The 19273-nt window shown below is 38.9% G+C and overlaps 1 protein-coding gene across 1 annotated transcript in view; it reads right to left on the bottom strand.

Moving 5' to 3' along the window:
• Positions 1-8834, bottom strand: part of LOC129771628 (serum response factor homolog) — a 561989-nt gene extending 553155 nt beyond the window's left edge. Inside the window, exon 1 of the mRNA XM_055775474.1 lies at positions 6639-8834. Coding sequence (XP_055631449.1) covers positions 6639-7142 — 504 coding nt within the window. The 5' untranslated portion in view covers positions 7143-8834. The remainder of the gene's footprint in view (positions 1-6638) is intronic.
• Positions 8835-19273: the final 10439 nt, after the last annotated feature.

The following is a 19273-nucleotide window of genomic DNA, read 5'->3' as shown; positions in this document are numbered from 1 at the left end:
TGGCAGAGATTTTTAGAGGAAAAAATTACAGATGAGGAAGATTTTTAACCCCTCTAGTACAGAGGAAACCATCCTTCAATTCGTTCCTTGACGCCACAATGTTATTTCTCTTGTTTTCGTCCACTATTTAAAATGTTTTACAACAGATTTTTATGTAAAATTTCCTCATCTTTCAAATGGATGCAGTTAAATCGTTCTAAGTAGCCTACTGAATTGGAATTTATCTAAGATGAAAAATAAGTCTCAAGAAAAGTTCAATCATTCTTTCATAGTTGGGAATCAATGAATCGTGAGTTTTCTGATGTCATTTTTCCCCGCGAGCACTTTGAAAGTTATCTAGACACACTCAATGCAGAATGGTCGATAATAATTCGAAAAATAATAAAATATTTTAATACGCTTTTAATACCCTCTAAAAATTCTCCGAACTATGACGGAAAGGGTTTAGTATTTCGCTAACGGTTAAAGGTGAATCGAAAAATCGATAGTGAAGATGAACCGGCATTTCCTGTGATCGAAGTGGGCAAAGAACTGCACTCAACAAAAAAAATGGAGCAGAATGCTTCAAAAATGCTTGATTTAATCAAAATCAATTGGATTATCACTGGCGAAGATGGTCATGTATTTCCCGATGGAATAGGTGCATTTCTGAAATAAAGCTGTGAACGTAAATTAACTTTCTTGTTTCAAATATGTCTATGTGATAGCAACACTTTTTTTTGTTGCAAAATCGTGAACTAAAGTTGTATTTGAAAATGAATTTAAATCATTTTTTTCCGATTGACGCTTGTAATCCCAGAAGAATGCGACATCAGTAAAGCTCAAGATCATTCTTTGGAGTTGTGAAGTTTATATTCTGATGGGGATTGTTCCTCACCTGGTCAACTGTACATTGTACATTGTGTTGGCAAACCAGTTATCATTTATATATTCGTTGATAATGGAAAACTAAAAGTATTGTATACTAATGAATATTTCAAAATTAAACTCATATGAAACATACGCTTTATTATGCTATTCATTTCTCTAATATACAACTTCATTGGGCCACAGCAAAGCAGGTACATATTGCAGTGCAGATGTAATGTAAGTAAATTAAATACTTGCACTGAGCGGCGCAAATCATTCTCAAAGCAGCGAAACAATATAATTTACATATTATATGCCAAATTGGACGATTATCAGCGAATATTCTGAAGCATATCGCGAGTCCATGATTCAGGGTGACGATACAAATGCCAAAAAAAATTCAATGATATTACAGTAATTTTATAGAAAAATCCCAGATGTAGACTAGTCATAAAATTTCTCTACAGATTCTGTAGTTTATTAGCAACCGAAAAATATCTGCGAACACTTAGAACCTATAAATTAATGAACATTTGTCGATATCTTCCAATAAATGAATTTACTTGAATCTAATGACGACTGTGAACATGATTTATTGATAGAGTTCAAATTGATCATGTAGGATACTCATTTTGGTTCAGATTAATTTCACGAAACTGTTATGGTTTCAACGAAGCGATTTTTTTTGCTATTTTCTTCAATTGATATCAAAACAGCAAAGTTCATCGTGAGTGCATCTTAGTTGTCACAGAAGATGACATATTCGGCATAATAGACATAAATAGAAGCGTCCAAAAAATTAAGCGCACTGAAAACAAAAAGAACATAAGAACTGGCGCTTGAACAACAAAAATGTTTGAACATTGGCTGATACATCGCAGTGCAATGAACGCCATCTGTTAAAAATCATTAAAAACTTATCGGAACGTCTACAAAGTATAAGAGCATTCTTCCAATGCTTTTCAAATTCTATGAAATTACTCCGAAACATGGCCAACCCATGCTGAGAAACAGCTGATGAAATCGCTTGATGAACAAAAAATAACAGACAACAAATTTTAACGCTAAAGACGACTGCCGGTGACCGAACCAAAAAACCAAAAGATAAAAACTCGCCGCTTCTCATCGATATGCTCGTTCATTCAGCATGCAACCGCGTTGCATATACATACCCCGTCGGGGTATCCTACTGCATTTATTCGTTCGCTTTTCCCTCGAATAACCGCGACCAGACGAGACTTCCAACAGCACCATCAACACAGAGCAGTCCGCGACTAGGGAAGACGAAAAAAATATCCCAAAGAATTCATAACATTGCACATTTGAACCGTGTGCCGTCGGGAGAAGAAAACAAAAACCAGAGGCTAAATAAAACATACGAATCTGGTAAGAAAAAGAAAACTGCTCACAGCATAAGAGCATTAACCATAGGTGCTCTAGGAGCCGCACCGATGACTCTCACTCTCAGTGAGTGACGACAACGACGACGGCAGCGGCGGCTAGATGCACCGGCAGCATCGCATGAACACACGGTTCATGTATGGCGATGTGGCGGCGACTGCACATTGCCACCACACCATACGAGTGAGTGGTCGGAGAGAATTTGAGAGGTCGACATTGGGCGCATTGGTGTTTGTGTGACGCGCGAAGCGGAGAGGAACTGAACGAATGAACATAAACATTTGCGACAGTGGGGCCAAATGTAAGGGATTTTTGAACACGTTAAACAGACGTGCTTTTCGTCTAGAATTGCAAAAGCAGTAGACTCAAATGCCATAAAAATCAAATGAATTCCACACATAAAAGAAGCAGTGATAAGCATTATTTTTGAAACAAAAATGTTATGCCCTAATTTCAATAACATCAGTCGATAAGCTCTTAAATCAATATTACCTCTAAACAATTCAGAAAAAATCAAATTTACGTTAATTTGATTTGTATTAATACATAAAACACAATGTAAAAAAATCAATGTAGAGAATATTTAACACTAGGTTTACGGACGTTTCTTATATACCTATCTCTACGAACACGCATCATTTTGACGCAACACGCATATACAACCATTCCATGACACACCGTTATAGTGTTTCTCAGAGTTTCGTGAAAAATGATAGTTTTGTTTCTTATCACAAAACATTAGACACCTTTTTTTTATTTTTTCATTAGGGAGATCATTTCGGTTTTAGGGTGGTCCAAAAAATCAGTTTTTTTTTCCACTTTCCCAAAAATTCATAACTTTCGAGCTTTCGAGCTACTGGACTGGAGGTGATTGACAAATCAAATTAAAGCCAATTACGTGGTCTTTTTTGAAAAAAATACTACACTTGTAAAAAATTGTTCTCGTAAATTCGTAAAATACTACACTTGTAAATTTAGTTCTCGTGATCGTTGATTGTAGTTGTTTTTTTTATAGTTTACAGGTCTCGGGACCAAGGGCGCTTCATTTTTTTATATGTTTGTCCTGGAAACTGAATTTTTTTTTTCATTTTTGAGTTATGATTTCTCAAAGTGAACATGTTTTAAGTCTTCGTTCAATATTCCTATGCGACTAGAATCAAATTTTTTCGCATGTGTAGTATTTTTTCAAAGTAGACTAGTTCAATGACTTCCATTCAATATGTAGATTATCTGAATCGGTTTAGTAATTCGAACGCTTTCAGTTTTTGAAAGTCATTTTTGAAAAAAAAAAGTGGGAAAAATGATTTTCCAGACCATCGCTTAACTTTGAACAATCATAACACAAAAACTAAAAAACAAATCTTCGATTTTCGGATATGTTAAGTAAACAATCCTTAAAAATTCTTTGAAGAAAAAATCCTTTCAAAAAAAAATATAGCGCCCATGGTCCTGAGACCATGTATACTATAAAACTACAAATACAGTCAATTATTACGAAAAATAAATTCTATTTCTTTAATGTTTAATATTTTTTCAAAAAATACCAACTAAATACCTTCAACTAAGTATATCGATCGTCTGAATCGGTCGGGTAGTTCATAGTTATGATTTTTTGAAAAAGTCATTCTTGGAAAAAATGGGAAAACCTGATTTTCGAAGATCATCCTAACGAACAAAATTCAAAAAAATACGGGCCTAATATTTTGCAAAAAGAAACAAAACGATCACTTTTGACGAAATTCTGGAAATCAGTATATCGGTTTGTCATGGAATGGCTGTATAACAACATTTAAAAAGTAATTTCATTATATACTAACAGCTCTTCTGAAAAGTTTAGAAGGTTGACGTCTAGATGGCGCCTCTTGCAAAAATCTACTTGACTATCATAAGGCACCATCTTTCAATGAATACGTGTCAAAATTTGACAGCAATCGGTCGATTGGTTCGTGAGTTACAAGCATTGAGAGTGAAGCAACTTTTGTTTTGTGAAAAAAATGAAAAATCCGAATTTCGTGTATTCATAAAGCATTGCCTTTTGATGGGAAAAAATACAGTGCAAACCAAAGCATGGCTTGACAAACGTTATCCGAACTCTTCTTCAGCAGATTATTACAACAAAAATGGCAATACTTGCAACTATCAAGTATCATGCTTCATTATATTTACTGTTCCCTCAGCGGTATAGCTCTTCTAGGCATCTTCCGAGCCTCGACATTCAACAAGCCTTAAACACGCGTCTAACAGATGCACACAGTTGCAGCGAAAGAAATGAAACATCGCGAGAATGACCGTTTTTGAAAAACCGTTGCTCGACTCTCGGTCAAAACCATCAACAAAGCTAGGAGCTGTTGCATCAGAACAGAGCCGATGCGCACGAGAGCAAACACGAATGGCAACTGAAAGTATCGAAGGTATTGACATGTACAGGATATGAACAAGTTCAAAGTTTGGCGCAGCAAAAACAAGCAAACACAAAACGAGTAGATAAGCGACGTTTTCGGGAACAGACGATTCTGAGAATTTTCCTCAGAGGAGATGCAATACTTATACGCTAGCAACAGCTTACTTACTATGCAAGGGTGGAGTTTAGTTCGCAAATATCTTTTCACTATCCCTATTAGTTGTTTCTATTCTAGCGGCTGCATAAGTTACCCGTTATTAACAGCTCTGTTCGGGAAAGCACACAAATGCACAGAACAAATATATGGGAAAATGGGAATGCTCACATTTTTCATCAATTTAAACCATATAGACTATGGGATTGCAATGTATAGCAAACACAACAAATCTTAGAAAATTTCCGATTCAATTGGTATGTAAATCATTAAAATCCGTTCGCAGCAAAAATAGTTATTAACGTTAACTTTATTTCATAAACCTGTTTTCTGATTTGACCCCCTTAACCCTTTCACTGCGGCAGTGTGCTCCATCGGAGTGCTACCGCTGAACGGAGCACTGCGCCGAAAAGTATGCATATCACGCTGATGTGATCGATATGCAGTATCACCCTGATGTCGTCTATAGACGACGCTCGTACACACAGATCATCGCGTGGATGTCGTCTATAGAGAAAGGGTAAATGGAAGACCTTAATGAAAGTCCTACGTCAAAATATTCAAATGGCCGCCGCCGGGTCAGCTAGTATTGTATAAATAGTAAATAGTCAGGAATTCGACTAGAAAGTAGTCACATTTCGTAACATTTTGTAACGATCAGTCCCAGTCAATCAGCGCTTTCTTACCAACAAACTCAACGTCGGCCCCTAGGGACCAACGCGGGGCTCAACGTGTTAAGTAAACAAAAAGTGATGCTTAGGAAAAAAAATGGGTGGGTTATATGATATAACCGCAAGGTTGACGGGGAACTACCTTAGCTTAGTAATTATTTGTTTGAATTGATTAAATTTTTGATTGAATGAAACAATTTATGAACTCAATTGAATTCAATATATTTGCTTTGTGAGTTAAAAGATTGAACAAATGTCATGCCAGGTCAATTCATGCATTGTAATAGATATTGTTCTTCGTTACAAATAAATTTAATGACTGTCCTTTTGCGTTTGATATGATGCCTAGGACTTACAAAATATGTGAACGGAAGAGTTATCAAACGATCATTGTATTTTACATTTCTCTTTGAAGTTTGCATCTCTCAAATGTACGTACTTCTCGAACAGCGAATTTGCTTGATTTGATAAACTTCAAATACTCAGTTTCGATTTTGACATGTACGCCGAACGCATATAATTTAATCAATAGGCGATATCGCAGCAAATGGATATCAACATTTTGCCTAATCATCAAATGGTATGCGTAGAAATTCAGTGAGAAGACGATATGAAGACATATCCTTCGACGCAATCTTGAATAACCGAGCCTAAGCGTTGTGTTCGTATCCGCTTTTGTAATCCGTGTTAAGAAAACACTTTCCGGAGTGCAAAAAAGCAATTAGTGAAAAGAAATCAGAAACTGTATATAATCGAGTCCGCGTTGTACAAATAATATAAATCATCGTTATTTAAAAACATTGAATATCCGAATGGCAATACTGGCTTCATTCATAGCCGCTAGAAAACCCAAACAGTACCGATTTTAATTGTAAACAAAGTAGCAGAATCTGTCATATCAAAATACAAATATGAATATTTTTCATTCATTTTGGCAGTGAATCCAATTAGAATTTGAAACTCCCAAACACTGTTCTTTCGAATAAAACGCACACCACTTTGGCATTCGCACGAAGCGGAACTCACAAGCTGATTTTGACAGTTCTCTCCCACACAGCAGCAGAATCAATCCAAAACAAAAACACAACTCTCCGGGCAGCCGTTTTTGAGGTTAAAGTCACCATCATCACCCGGGAAGACGAAAAATACCCGGTCCACCTACCTTCTTCATGATTCCGGTTTTGCGCTTCGAGAAGGTCGTGTACCGTCGCAGTTTGTTATCGATGTATTCCATCTTAATCTTGACACGGCCCTTTGTTTTCTTCCCGTTGCTCGGTGGTGACTTTTTCGGCTGCAGCGATGTGTAGCTATCATCCACCACATCGGAACCAACGTTGCAACCCTCGAGGCCGGTCAGACCCTGGGAGCCGCCAACCATCTGCCGGCCATCGTCGTAACAATCCGAGTTGGTCCGTTTGATACCACGCGATAAGCCCCCACCACCGCCTCCTCCGCCGCCGCCGCCACCACCGGCACCGCACTGTAAACCATTCGCGGCGTTCATGAGCCCACCCCCGCCGCGGGACATTACCTGTCCGACGAGGCCACCGCTCGGGGGACGGGCCAGCGAAACGTTCGGATTACCGTAGATCTCCGGCGTTTCGCTCATCATGCTCATGCTATAGTTCAGATTGTAGCGCGAATCACGCGCCGCATTCGGATCCATTATTTCCCAAATTGTTACGGCTTTTTTGGGCACTGGGATCAAAGGAAGATTCACGGCTTGCGGCAGGTTCTCTGTCACTATTTTGATTGCGCACTTTTGAAACACTACTCCCGGGAGGGGGATATGCACTATTTCACAGCTAGAATTTTTTGCTTTTCTTTCAAACGTTTGTCGTTCACTTGCACCACGCACACTTCCGGTTCTGCGGAACGCAGATACCGGCGTTTAGTTTTCCGGGAAAGGGCCGTATCGAGTTTCTTCGTGTTTTCCACACACACACACACACCGTTTTCCCTCGAAGGAAAAATTCGCACCCGCAAAAATCCGCGATTCCGAGCAAACTGAAGAATGCGGTGCGGCCGTGGGAACTCACTCTCCCTGTTGTTTGACAGCTGGATGAATCCGCAGCGAACGGTACACGACTTCTGGTTGACAGCAGCAGCAGCAACAGCTTATCCGGAGGTCACTCAGCATCAGCAGCAGCAGCAGCAGCAGCAGGTCACTCACGCTCGTTCCTCGTTCCTTAATACTCTCGTTGTTCTCTCCAAACACACCTTCGCCAACCCTTTTTTTTATGTTGCGTTTGAAACGCTGGGAAATATCATCAGCAGTAGCGGCACCGCATCAAAAAACATTAAAAAAACACGCGTCGACCGATTTAATTCTCGGCCGAGATTTGCTCTTTTGCTCCTTTTTGTTTTTCTTGTTTTGGGTGGGAATTTTTCTAATGTTTTGATCCCCTTTTCGAGATTATTTTTATCTTTCGATTTTGGTCGCAGATGAAAGATCTCGCTGCTCCTCACTTTCTGTTTCTGGTTTTCTGTCTTGGAACAGACTTTATTTAATCAAATTCTTGCAGGCACCAACGTAGTTTTTCACGCCGGGAAATGTTTGATTGATTGAAGATGGTTTAGTTAGATTCACTTTGCACAAAACCAGATTGTATTCTTCGTTTTGATGCTCACTTTTTTAATATTGACCGATTATTGAATGGAGATTCACTTGTTTCCGTTTGTTTTTTTCCTTTGATGGTGAACTAAACGTTTTGGAAGGTTATTCAGGCAAACCAAGAATCTCCCGGCGGTCCCAAGGTGTTCTCACTAGCACGCGTCGGTGACTTTTTGGTTTCGTCAAAATAAGACCGAAAAACATGAAATCTCAAACCACTTGTTGCTTTCGGCCGTCAATCCTGCCGTAGGCTCTCCTTCTCGCCGCACAATTTTTGCCAAAAACTCTTTTTTCCCGCAAATTGCACACGTTCCCGTCACCGGTTGCACCAACTTTCGGACTCCTGGGGACAAAGTGCGTCCTTCAAAATTCGGCTGTCACCCGGATGGTTCTCTCCAAAAAACTGACTCCAACACACCTCGCGGCAGTCGATTTTCGCCTTCGTCGTCGCTCGAGACGTGTAACCGACCGATACGAGAGCAGCACACAACAAAACACAACACACCGCGCTCTTAATGGTAACCGCTCCTGGTTCGCGTCTGCTACCCACTACTAACTACTCTTGGCTGTTTCGTTTCGTTTCGTTAACGCTTGCACGCTTGCACGAGGAACATTCTACATATGGCTCCAGCTGACCACTGCCGATATAATAAAATTACGAAAATAAAATAATATAAAACCGATCCAGCGCCAGCGTCTTCGGGACTCGGAACGGATCGTCGTAGCGTACGAACGCTGCCGTACCGTCGGACAGTGTGTGCGTGACTGTGCGCGCACACGCTTCGACGATCTTCGGCGATCGGATCGCGTTGGTGTGTGCAGCACAATACGATTCGCCCACCGCGATCTGTCCACGTGTTTACACGGCACATCATGCTCCACGATCCACGATGGTGGTGTTTGTCTGTGTCGGCCCCCCTCAAATGCGGATCGCGGCACACGTGATCGCACACCACCACCACCGAGGAAAAAAAACCACGACTGAACCGTCCGAGTCCGGGACCTCACGCGGAAAGGAGACAACCCGATTCGCATGGGGCTTTTGCGGGTCGCGTGCTACCTGTGAAGGACCCTCACACTATCGCACTTTGCTTCTCCAGCAGCCACATGCTGCTGCGAATAGCGCGCAGCAATATGATCGTCGTCACACCAAGCAGCGTAAGGCGGCAACTTATGGTTACGCCTATTTTTAGCAGAAATTTATTCATCGCTCAAATGCTTATTATGCCCACCCGAATGCAGAGTGTGCTGCCGATGGATGAGGAGGGGGGGAGGAACCGTTGATGAGCTGTTAAGACTGATTATAGTCTTCATATGGTCGGCCGTGGACATCGTTTGTACGCCAGTGGGGGAACTAAAAATAGCCGCCGCCGCCGGTAAAGGTGCCAACGCGATCTAGGATAGTGTTTAGTCGCTCGTTTGAGGGAGAAATATTACTAGCGCGATCGCTAGAAAGGTGAAAAAGATCACATTTGCGCACCATAAGGACCTTGGGCTGTTTACGGATCAATGGAGAGATTCGCAAACGGTGGGTCGGGCCATAAATTTTGGTTGCGTTAGCAAGTACTTGTGGATCCGATGCGGATATGTTCGATTGAGACCTTAACACCTTAAGACCTTAACTTTTATTTATTATGTACATCAACGACATGCGACGAGTTTTACGATTTTGTGATATTAACCTTTTTGCAGATGATACTGTGTTATTCATTGCAGCTAATGATTTGAATCAGGTCGTTTTACATTTGAATGGAGATTTGCGTTCTTTAAGTAGATGTAATTGAAGTTGAATAGAAATAAAACTAAATTTATGGTAATCTCGCGAAATCGTTCTAATGAAAACGTCTCAATTGTAATTGATGATGAGACCATTGATCGCGTTCGGGAGATTAAATATCTTGGCGTGATTATTGATGACAAACTCAAGTTCAATACTCACATTGACAATGTCATCAAGAAAATTGCCAAGAAGTATGGAATCTTATGCCGATTGAAAAACGATTTAACTATTTGCAGCAAAATACAGCTATACAAATCAATCATCTCTCCTCATTTAGACTTTTGTTCTTCCATATTATTTTTAGCCAATGATACACAAATATCGAGATTACAGCGTTTGCAGAATAAAATAATGCGGTTGATTCTAAAATGTAATAGATTCACTTCCTCATCTTTGATGCTGGACGCTCTAAAATGGTTATCCGTGAAGCAAAGAATTGTCTATTTAACTATGGTGTTCATTTTTAAAGTAGTTAACGGTTTGCTGCCTCGATATTTGTGTGATCGAGTTGAAAGAGGAAGTGATTTCCATAGATATAACACTAGAAACGCGAATGAATTAAGAACACCTAATTTCTTGTCATGTGCTTCACAAAATTCGTTGTACTTCAAAGGAATAAATGTTTTCAACTCGATGCCAAGACATATTAAATGCGCAACAACACTTACAGAATTTAAGAGGCACTATATTTCACACGTGAAAGCTGTCTTTAATTAACAGTTTTTTTTTTAATTTTATGACGAAGATTTTTATTGACGAAGTTTTACACGAACGGATAATTAATGTGGACAATTTTTTGTAGTTTGTTTTAATATTTTCAATTAACCTGACGAAGTTTTTTAACGGATTATATTATGTAGACTATTTAATTTTTTTGAATTATCTTTTTTTTTAATTTGTATTGATCTCTATTATGTCTGTCATGATCTGGTGATGACGGACTATTTTTATTTTTATTTTGTTGTTTTTATAGTTGTATTAGTTGAAAAAAATAAAATAAAAGTAGTCTACAAAAGTTTGAGCGTCGCGTGCGAGGCACAGATATAAAGGATATTAAATTGAAAGATTTTGAGGGGCCGGTCTAGGAATTTTTCGTAAAGGAAATTTTCTCGATTTCTCTGAATGAGGATATTCATAGTCAATCCAAACCAAGGCTGGCGGTTGGACTTGTGCTCTGGTGGACCACTTGGCTGCAAGGGCCTCATCGGGACCGTATCGGCTCTGTGGCGGACATGACTGAGTATTGGCATGTCTTTTGACATTGAAAAAAAAATTTTTGAACTTATATCTGTGAATAAAATCAGTGCGTTTTTTTGTGTTTGCTATACTGATTTCAATGTTGAGAAAAAATAAATAAATTATCTTTTAGATAACTCGTCTTGCTCAAACCTCTGTAGGGGAAGGAGGCGGGACCATCATTATCATCTATCTATCATCTATAACATTGGCTTGTCTACGAGCGGAAAATAGGGAAGACAAATGTAATACCGGGCTGATTTTGCAGGTGTAACGTTCAGGATATAAGGGACGTGAACAACTTTAGGGGGGATAGGGGGTAATAAAATGTCCACGCTTGTCCACGGAGAGGTGGGAGGGGGTGTAGACTGAGTCCACGTGGACATGAAGAATATTTTCTTAAAAACAATCACCTGTACATTCAAAATTAAATAAAATCTGTTACACATTAAGAAATTCAAAACTCTTCGTATTTATCAATAAACAGTTTTAGCCATCTGAGAATGCTGCCCAGTCAAACGTAAATATATTTTTTCTCAAATCATTGAACTTTTTCAGTATTTTAAAAATACCTCGCGTAAACACGCGACCAAACTATTTCCTATGATTGAACTTTTCTAGTTACGGGGTATGCATAGACGCTCATAGCCCAAAACTAGAAAAATTAAACAATACCATAATGGTTGAGGTTTCATGATATGAGTAAATGGTTTTTTATCAAATATAACTTTCTATACATATTGTTATATCTCGAGAACAGTTAGTCTTATGGCGGGTTTACATTAGGGAGATCTATAGCTATAGATGGATTTATTCACGTGAAAATAGGTGTAAGCGGGTGAGAATAAATATGATACATTTATTCGAGGTATATATAACTTGAATAAATTCAGCATATGTAAACGCTTGTGAATTTCTCACTGGTGAGAAATGGAGTTAGGTAGCTGATTCGAATTATTTCAGGAAATGATAGGGGTTAGCATTTGACGAAAAAATCCTTCTCCACATATGGTCAATTCCCAACTAGGACAGAGTTGTTGAACTTTTCTTGAGCCCAATGTTATGCATTGAACAGACTCTAATTTAAAAAGTACGCTCCTTAGAATGATTATGCTGCTCATCTGCAGTTTTGCATATGTAGAATGTAGTTGCAAAACATTTTAATTAATGAACCAAGTGCTTTTCAGAAGTAAAGAAGAAACATGAAATGTTGTGTTTTCATGGATTTTTATTAATTTTACATAAATGCATGATGAACTGGATTGTTATCAATCAAATTGAAGTTCTCCAACTACTCTTCAATTCCTTCCTTGGAACCACAAGAATTTTCTTCCACTATTCCATTCCATTCGCTACTAATCTTCCACTATTTTAAATGTTTTATAACAAATTTTTATTCAAAATTTTCTCATCATTCAAATGCAAGCAATTGAAACGATCTAAGCAGCGTACTTTTTGAATTTGAGTCAAATTAAGCCAAAAAAGAAATCGATCTCAAGGAAAGTTCAATAATTGTTTCTTAGATGAGATGTGACCACAAGCGAGGAAGGTTTTTGACGTAGGATTACGTCTTTCGGGAACATATTGAGGTACAAATTGAAAATCGAAAATCGAGCGCACCGAGAAAATTGTCCAATTTTAAATGCTTATTGCTAAGTTATTTCATGATGGATTGATGAGATTTTTGCGTTAATCAATTTCGGCATTCCTTAGCAATTTTTTAGATTGAATAAAATAATATATGTCATGAAACTAACTATCGAACAATTAAAAAATCTCAACCCCTATCCTAACGGAAATACCCGCTTATGATTGGTCAAATTGACGACACATGCGGCGCGTCCCTAACAGAGACATCAAAACCAAGCTGCCTGAGGGAAATCGGCATTGCAGATACATGAATGAAGGGGGAGCTTTTTTTCCCACCGACATGTATTCCCTAACAGAGATTTCAAATCCAAGGTGTCTGGGGGAAATCCGCATGTAAATACCCTCGTGGTCGATAGTTTAACTAACGACGCACACAAATGGATAGTGCTCATTGTATCTAGCGTGGACATTGCTGATTGCATACGTGCTGGCGAATAAGTTGGGAGCGATGAACGAGTGTTTTTTTTGTTATTTTCGTTCCAATAAAATCTTTCTATGGGTTGATTGAAGAATGATGTTTCAATGAACTGAATAGAACTTATGCTTGATAGAATATATATAAAATTAAAATTTGGAACTTTTATGTTGGTAGCTTCGAGAAATTTCATATCAATGACCGATCATGTATTGTGAAGCTTTTAGCACAACTGTAAGTGTAACATTGTATATGGCTATTGTGTTAACATGACTTTAAATATGAAACGATATTTTTTCCCCAAGGAAAATTCATGCGATGAGCAAAATTGGAAAAATGGAGGAGTATTCGAAAAAGTGATTTCACATATGCTCGACATATCGTATTTGGTGCTGTTAGCCCAATTGAAAATCGCATTGAGGCATGTAGCATCGTGTTCCGTTGGGTTCAAAGCGAAAAGAAAATGGATTGAATAAACATCCAGAAAATAAAAAATTATAAATTAAATTACCACTTTTTTTCTGGTGAGAAAACTTGTGTTCGATAATGATAATTATCTTATATTACATTGATGAGCTTTTTTTTTCTTTATTTTATCCATACATAACACAGGAGCCATCTCGCCCAGAACAACAGAGGGCGGTTTTGGTACGTGATATGCACCATCTAATGACTGTTACCATCCTTCTATCACTATCACTCGGTTATGGAAACTGGTGGAGTGAACAAACAATACATAACAACCAGACCAAACAGACCCAAATCGTTATCGAAGAGTTTAACAATGTAATTCTTCAAACATATCCAAAATCAGTATGCAGCAGATAGCCTAACGGAATCCTACGTCAACTCTACGGTCGTGTCTTGAACACAAGCCTCCTGTGACTTTTTACATTTCTTTTCACATTTACATATTACCTCTCATATATTCTTGTTAGACATAGTCCTACGTCAAAAAGTGAGTTGATTTTTATACTGTTTTGCTGGCAGAGCGCTTGTGTGGATTCTCTCATTTGCTCTGTATGTTATACTTATTGAACTAAATAGAAAAATAGTTTGATATTTTTAATCAAATAAAATTAATCAATTTACACGTAGGGAAACCGCGGGTAACACGGACAGTGGGGGTAATATGGACAGGTGATTGATTTGTATAGTTACATTTTTAATTCATGGTTTCTGTAAATGAAAACACCTTTTACATATTATTTTATAATATTTAAGCCACCCTGTGGTAATGAATACTGATACAAAGTGGAAAAGGGAAACAAGAACCGAAAATCATACATGATTCCGAGTGTGGATGTAGTTTTAGCTGCTTCGATTTTAAACATTTTGAGTGGTTTAATATCAAAATTCATAATGGTTATATTTCGTTTTGTGAGTCAACAGAGAAGCGATATTTGGTATGTACGGAAAAGTAAATTCATTTTTGAGTGGAATTTTTTAAATTATTGCAATAATTGTACTGGTGGAGTAAAACGGACAGTTGTCAGTGAGAATGAGATGGACTGTGAAAGTCTGTTTAATCTATTCCTAACGAATGCCCTGCGTCTATAAATGGAATTCAAATCGCTAAATGTGGACTGTTTAGAAGCTGATTGGAACCAAAAACAAAATAGTTAAGGGTCTGTACGTTTATACTGCTGAAAAGCACGATATCACTTCTAGATGGATTAATTCGATTTTTTCATCATTTAACGAAGATTCGTGATGATTTCAGACCTTGGTTGAATAATATTATTCCTCTCGTGAACGATAAACCTCTACGCTTCATATATTACAAACCTGTCCGTATTACCCCCACTATATGTCTATTAGGGTGGCAATGGATGTATGGGAAAAATTTCATCATCGAATTTCAAAAACCGATCATGTACATTTTGTTTTTTGGTCCAAAAAATGATCTGTGCAAAGTTTCAGCTCGATCGGACATGATTTAGGGGTGCCTCAAAGCGCTCAAAGTTTTGATTTTTTGATCCTCGAAAATCACTCAAAAGGGGAGTAAAGGAAATTTGGAAAATCGATTTTTTTTTTCGATGCCAAATGACTTAAAAATACATGAAACATCGAGATCTGGTGTCATACCGAAAAAAAAAGTTTTGGCCGAAAATCGACCTTTTGGGACTGAGAGGCAATGAAGGTATGGCAAAAAAAATTATCGAATTTAAAGAACCGACCATGTACAAAAAAATCACCTGTGCAAAATTTCAGCTCAATCGGACATGATTTCGGGGTGCCTTAAAGCACTCAAAGTTTTGATTTTGTGGCCACTTATGCTAAGTCTGAAAAAGTAGTTTTTCGGCCATTTCCGTGCATTTTATGCATTTTTAAGTCATTTGGCATCGAATAAATAATTTCGATTTTCTAAATTTCCTTTACTCCCCCCTTGGAAGATTTTCGAAGATGAAAAAATCAAAACTTTGAGTGCTTTGAGGCACCCCTAAATCATGTGCGATTGAGCATGGTCATGGTCGGTTTTTGAAATTTAACATGACCATTTTCGCTGCCACCCTAATGTCCGTATTACCCGCATGGAAAAAAATGTTGTACTTTACGGTCTGTTTAATTTCAGTAAAAAGCAATGAAAAACACATTTTTTGTGAAATATTTGGCCAAATAGATAGAAAAACCAGTATATTGAATTGCAAGAAACTGCATCAAAGTTTTGGGAAACATGAGTTTCCAAAGACATAATTGAAGTTCTTCTCAACTTCTCATTTAACACCTTCGTCGCCCTTAGCGATTCGGTCCAGTTGCTTGCGGGGCCCAAATTCAACTGTCGGTGCACTAGAGAAATAAGCGTGCAACGATAATAATGAATTCGGGTTCGATTCAGGACTACTTTTCTGTTGAATCCGAATGAAATCAAACGACTGCTGATTAGAAAACTTATAAAAATAAGTTCTCAGTCAATTATACAGTGTTGGAAATGATAATAAAAATGAAATTTAACCGAACGTACTTACTTTATGTACTATATTGGATCGCGATGAATAATTACAATTTTATTGGAGAATATGGACTATTCTGTTCAATCGATTGCGAAGATTCTGTGAATATGTCATACTGAGAACATGTGTCACATTTGTGGGAAAATAATCGTCATAAACTAAATATATCACATTTGGCAACTCCGATTTTTCACGTAGAGGTAATATTATATTATCAGGCACGTAGCGTAACCGGCACGGCACGTTTCATGCAAGACAAATATTATTGCGTGTGTTTCAAATGTGTTTGCGTATATATAGCGGAACGGCTCCGGACATACACAGCACGTTTCAGACAAATGCATGAAGGAATTCTCGAAAAGAATATTTTGCCGGTGCCGGGCACGAACTACACGGGCGAGTAGCACCATACATACAAATCAAACATCGAAGTTCGTGGTATGGGTGCGTTCGTCGCTCTTCGGTACGACATCGGTTCAATCACCAGTAGCATTTCTCCGCTCCGTCTGCGCTGCCGGTCCGTACAGAGAAGTTGCTATGCCTGATGATATGAATACATCATGTATATGTCTGCCGGTGTCGGTACGTGCCGTTTACACTACGTGCTGGATAATATAAAACGGCCTTAATTCGTTTTCATCGTTCTTTGCGCTTGGTAGTTAAAAATCTAAAAGAAGAAGCAAGTTGCAAGTTTTTTTGACGTTGGACTACGTCTAACCGGACGATATAGGGGGTAAAATGGAAATCTAGGCACTGAACAAGCAGGAAAAAATGCAAGATTTGGAACGCTTATAACTCGAGCATTTCTCAATAGATCGCGAAGGTTTTTGCATCAATTGATAGTAAATATATCTACGCATCTATCATAACGAATAACATTTCATTTTTCTTGAGATAAATAATTGAAAAATTGTGAAATATCAAGCATTGTCAAAATGCACTATGTGCCCATTTTTGATTGGTCCATTTTGTGCTCCTCAAATCGTACCGACCAAAACGGGCAACCAGAGCAGCAGCGAAACAGAATGAAGCACGATTGGAAAGGAAAAAGAAAAAAATGAACGAAACATTGGTCGCAGTCTCACACATGCGTAATTCTCGAGCCAGCCAATCAGCTTAAAAATCCTCGCTCCGCTGCCGTAACGATCATTCTTTGTGTGGACACCGACTGGACAACATCGTTGCTGGACGAGCTGGACGGCGAGGGATCGAGTGCCTTTCTCAAGGCAAGAGGGCGGAGGTGGTAGCGCTGGAGTAAAGTAGAGTAGAGTTTTCAAAGGGCCTTTCTCAAGGCTAGAGACGAATGAACTGCAAAAGTTTAAAGTCTCTATAATACAATACCTTCCTTCCTTCCGTAACGATCATTCTCATTCAAACCGTACACCACATCGGTTCGCATCACAACACATCAACAAACCAACCCAAGAAGCCATGTCTGGACATGGTAAAGGAGGAAAAGTGAAGGGAAAGGTAAAATCCCGCTCGAACCGTGTTGATCTGGAGTTCCCCGCAAGGGTAGCTAGGCCGAGCGCGTTAGTATCAGTGCACCAGTCCACCTAGCCGGCGTTATATAGTTTCGGCCGCCGAAGTGATCGAGTTAGCTGGCAAAGCTGCTCGCGACGATATGAAACCCCGCATTCGGAACAGAACACATTCTGTTCAGTGGACAGCAAGACAACAGGCAGTTGCAGCGAGTGGCGAGTGGCAAACGCAATCGCAAAACGGCATCAGGTAGCAGAAGAAAAAAGTTCGTTCTTTATACAAACTGCTTTGGTGGCAAATCCAGAACAAGGCGGCATCGAGGGCGTTCGAAATGGTTTTTTTCAAAACCATGAGTACTAAGTTTTCTAAATTGGAACCATTCCATAAAACAAGGCGCTTTTCAGGGCCACTAAACCTTCCAAAAAAGAGTTTAGGAAATACAGTTCAATGCTTTCTAAAACAATATCCAAAATAATAATAAAACACAAATTGATTTTTTCATAATTTGTTTGCCAGGATATGATGAGTATGTGAATTTGGCAGTTGTTCTGAGCTTATTGATTTTCACCAATTCTCAAATTGCTTCTAGATTGAAAGTACAGTAATTTACACTTATCTCGACATTTAGCTAATTGGACGGACCTGTAATGCGACATATTTAGTTGGACATTTTTGTAAACATAGAGTTCGGGGTCCAAATTATGACCCCACATTGAAAGTCGACACTGTACCAAATGTTCAATTACAGGTTAAAATTACCTCCAATCCGATACTGAGTGGTGGTAATGCGACGTGCCATTGAATGTAATTTACTGTACAACATGTCACAAGCTGGATGGGAAGAAATTTTCCAACTGTGAAAGCTGTGGCGAGTGGCAAACGCAATCGCTAAGCAGGAAGGTTTAGCCGAACAAGATGGGGATATCGAGTGATAACAGAACAATAAACTCTTTAGATTGAAGATAATTTTGTGATCCTGAAAAGGACCCTTTTTAGCCTGCATGTGAATCCAACGAGCGAACAAATCGTAATGAATGTATTTTTTTGCCATCGCTCCCTTTTAACGCTCATTCGTTCGTCTCGTTGGACTCGCCCCTCTGGCAGAGTCTGCCGATTTGTCTCTATCCTGTGAGTGTGTACCGCTAGAGTATAAAACACGCGGACCCCAAAAAATATCTTATTTTCTTTCAAACCGTAAATGCGTGTGGTTGTACGGCATCGGCATCGTGGAGGACAAGTTGAGGGAAAGGCAAAGTCTCAATCGAACCGTGCAGGTCTCCAGTTCCCTGTTGGTCGCATTCACTGATTGCTCCGCAAGGGTAACTAGGCCGAACGGATTGGTGCCGGAGCACCAGTATACCTAACAGCGATTATAGAGTTTTGGCCGTCGGAGTGCTCGAGTTGGCTTGCAAAACTGCTCACGACAATCAGAAAACCCGCATCAAGAACAGAGCAGCTTCGGTTCGGCGCTCATCAAGGCAACAATTAGTTTCAGTGAGTGGCAAAGTATTTCTCCGGCACGTCGCCTTAAATGTAATTTACTGAACAACATGTCACAAGCTGGATGGGAAGAAATTTTCCAACTGTGAAAGCTGTGGCGAGTGGCAAACGCAATAGCTAAACAGGAAGGTTTAACCGAACAAGATGGGAATATCGAGTGATAACA

Source organism: Toxorhynchites rutilus, chromosome 2 (assembly GCF_029784135.1).
Source record: "Toxorhynchites rutilus septentrionalis strain SRP chromosome 2, ASM2978413v1, whole genome shotgun sequence".
Classification (NCBI taxonomy): domain Eukaryota; kingdom Metazoa; phylum Arthropoda; class Insecta; order Diptera; family Culicidae; genus Toxorhynchites; species Toxorhynchites rutilus.
Note: the sequence above shows the minus strand (reverse complement) of the source record. Positions and strands in the feature narration are given on the sequence as shown.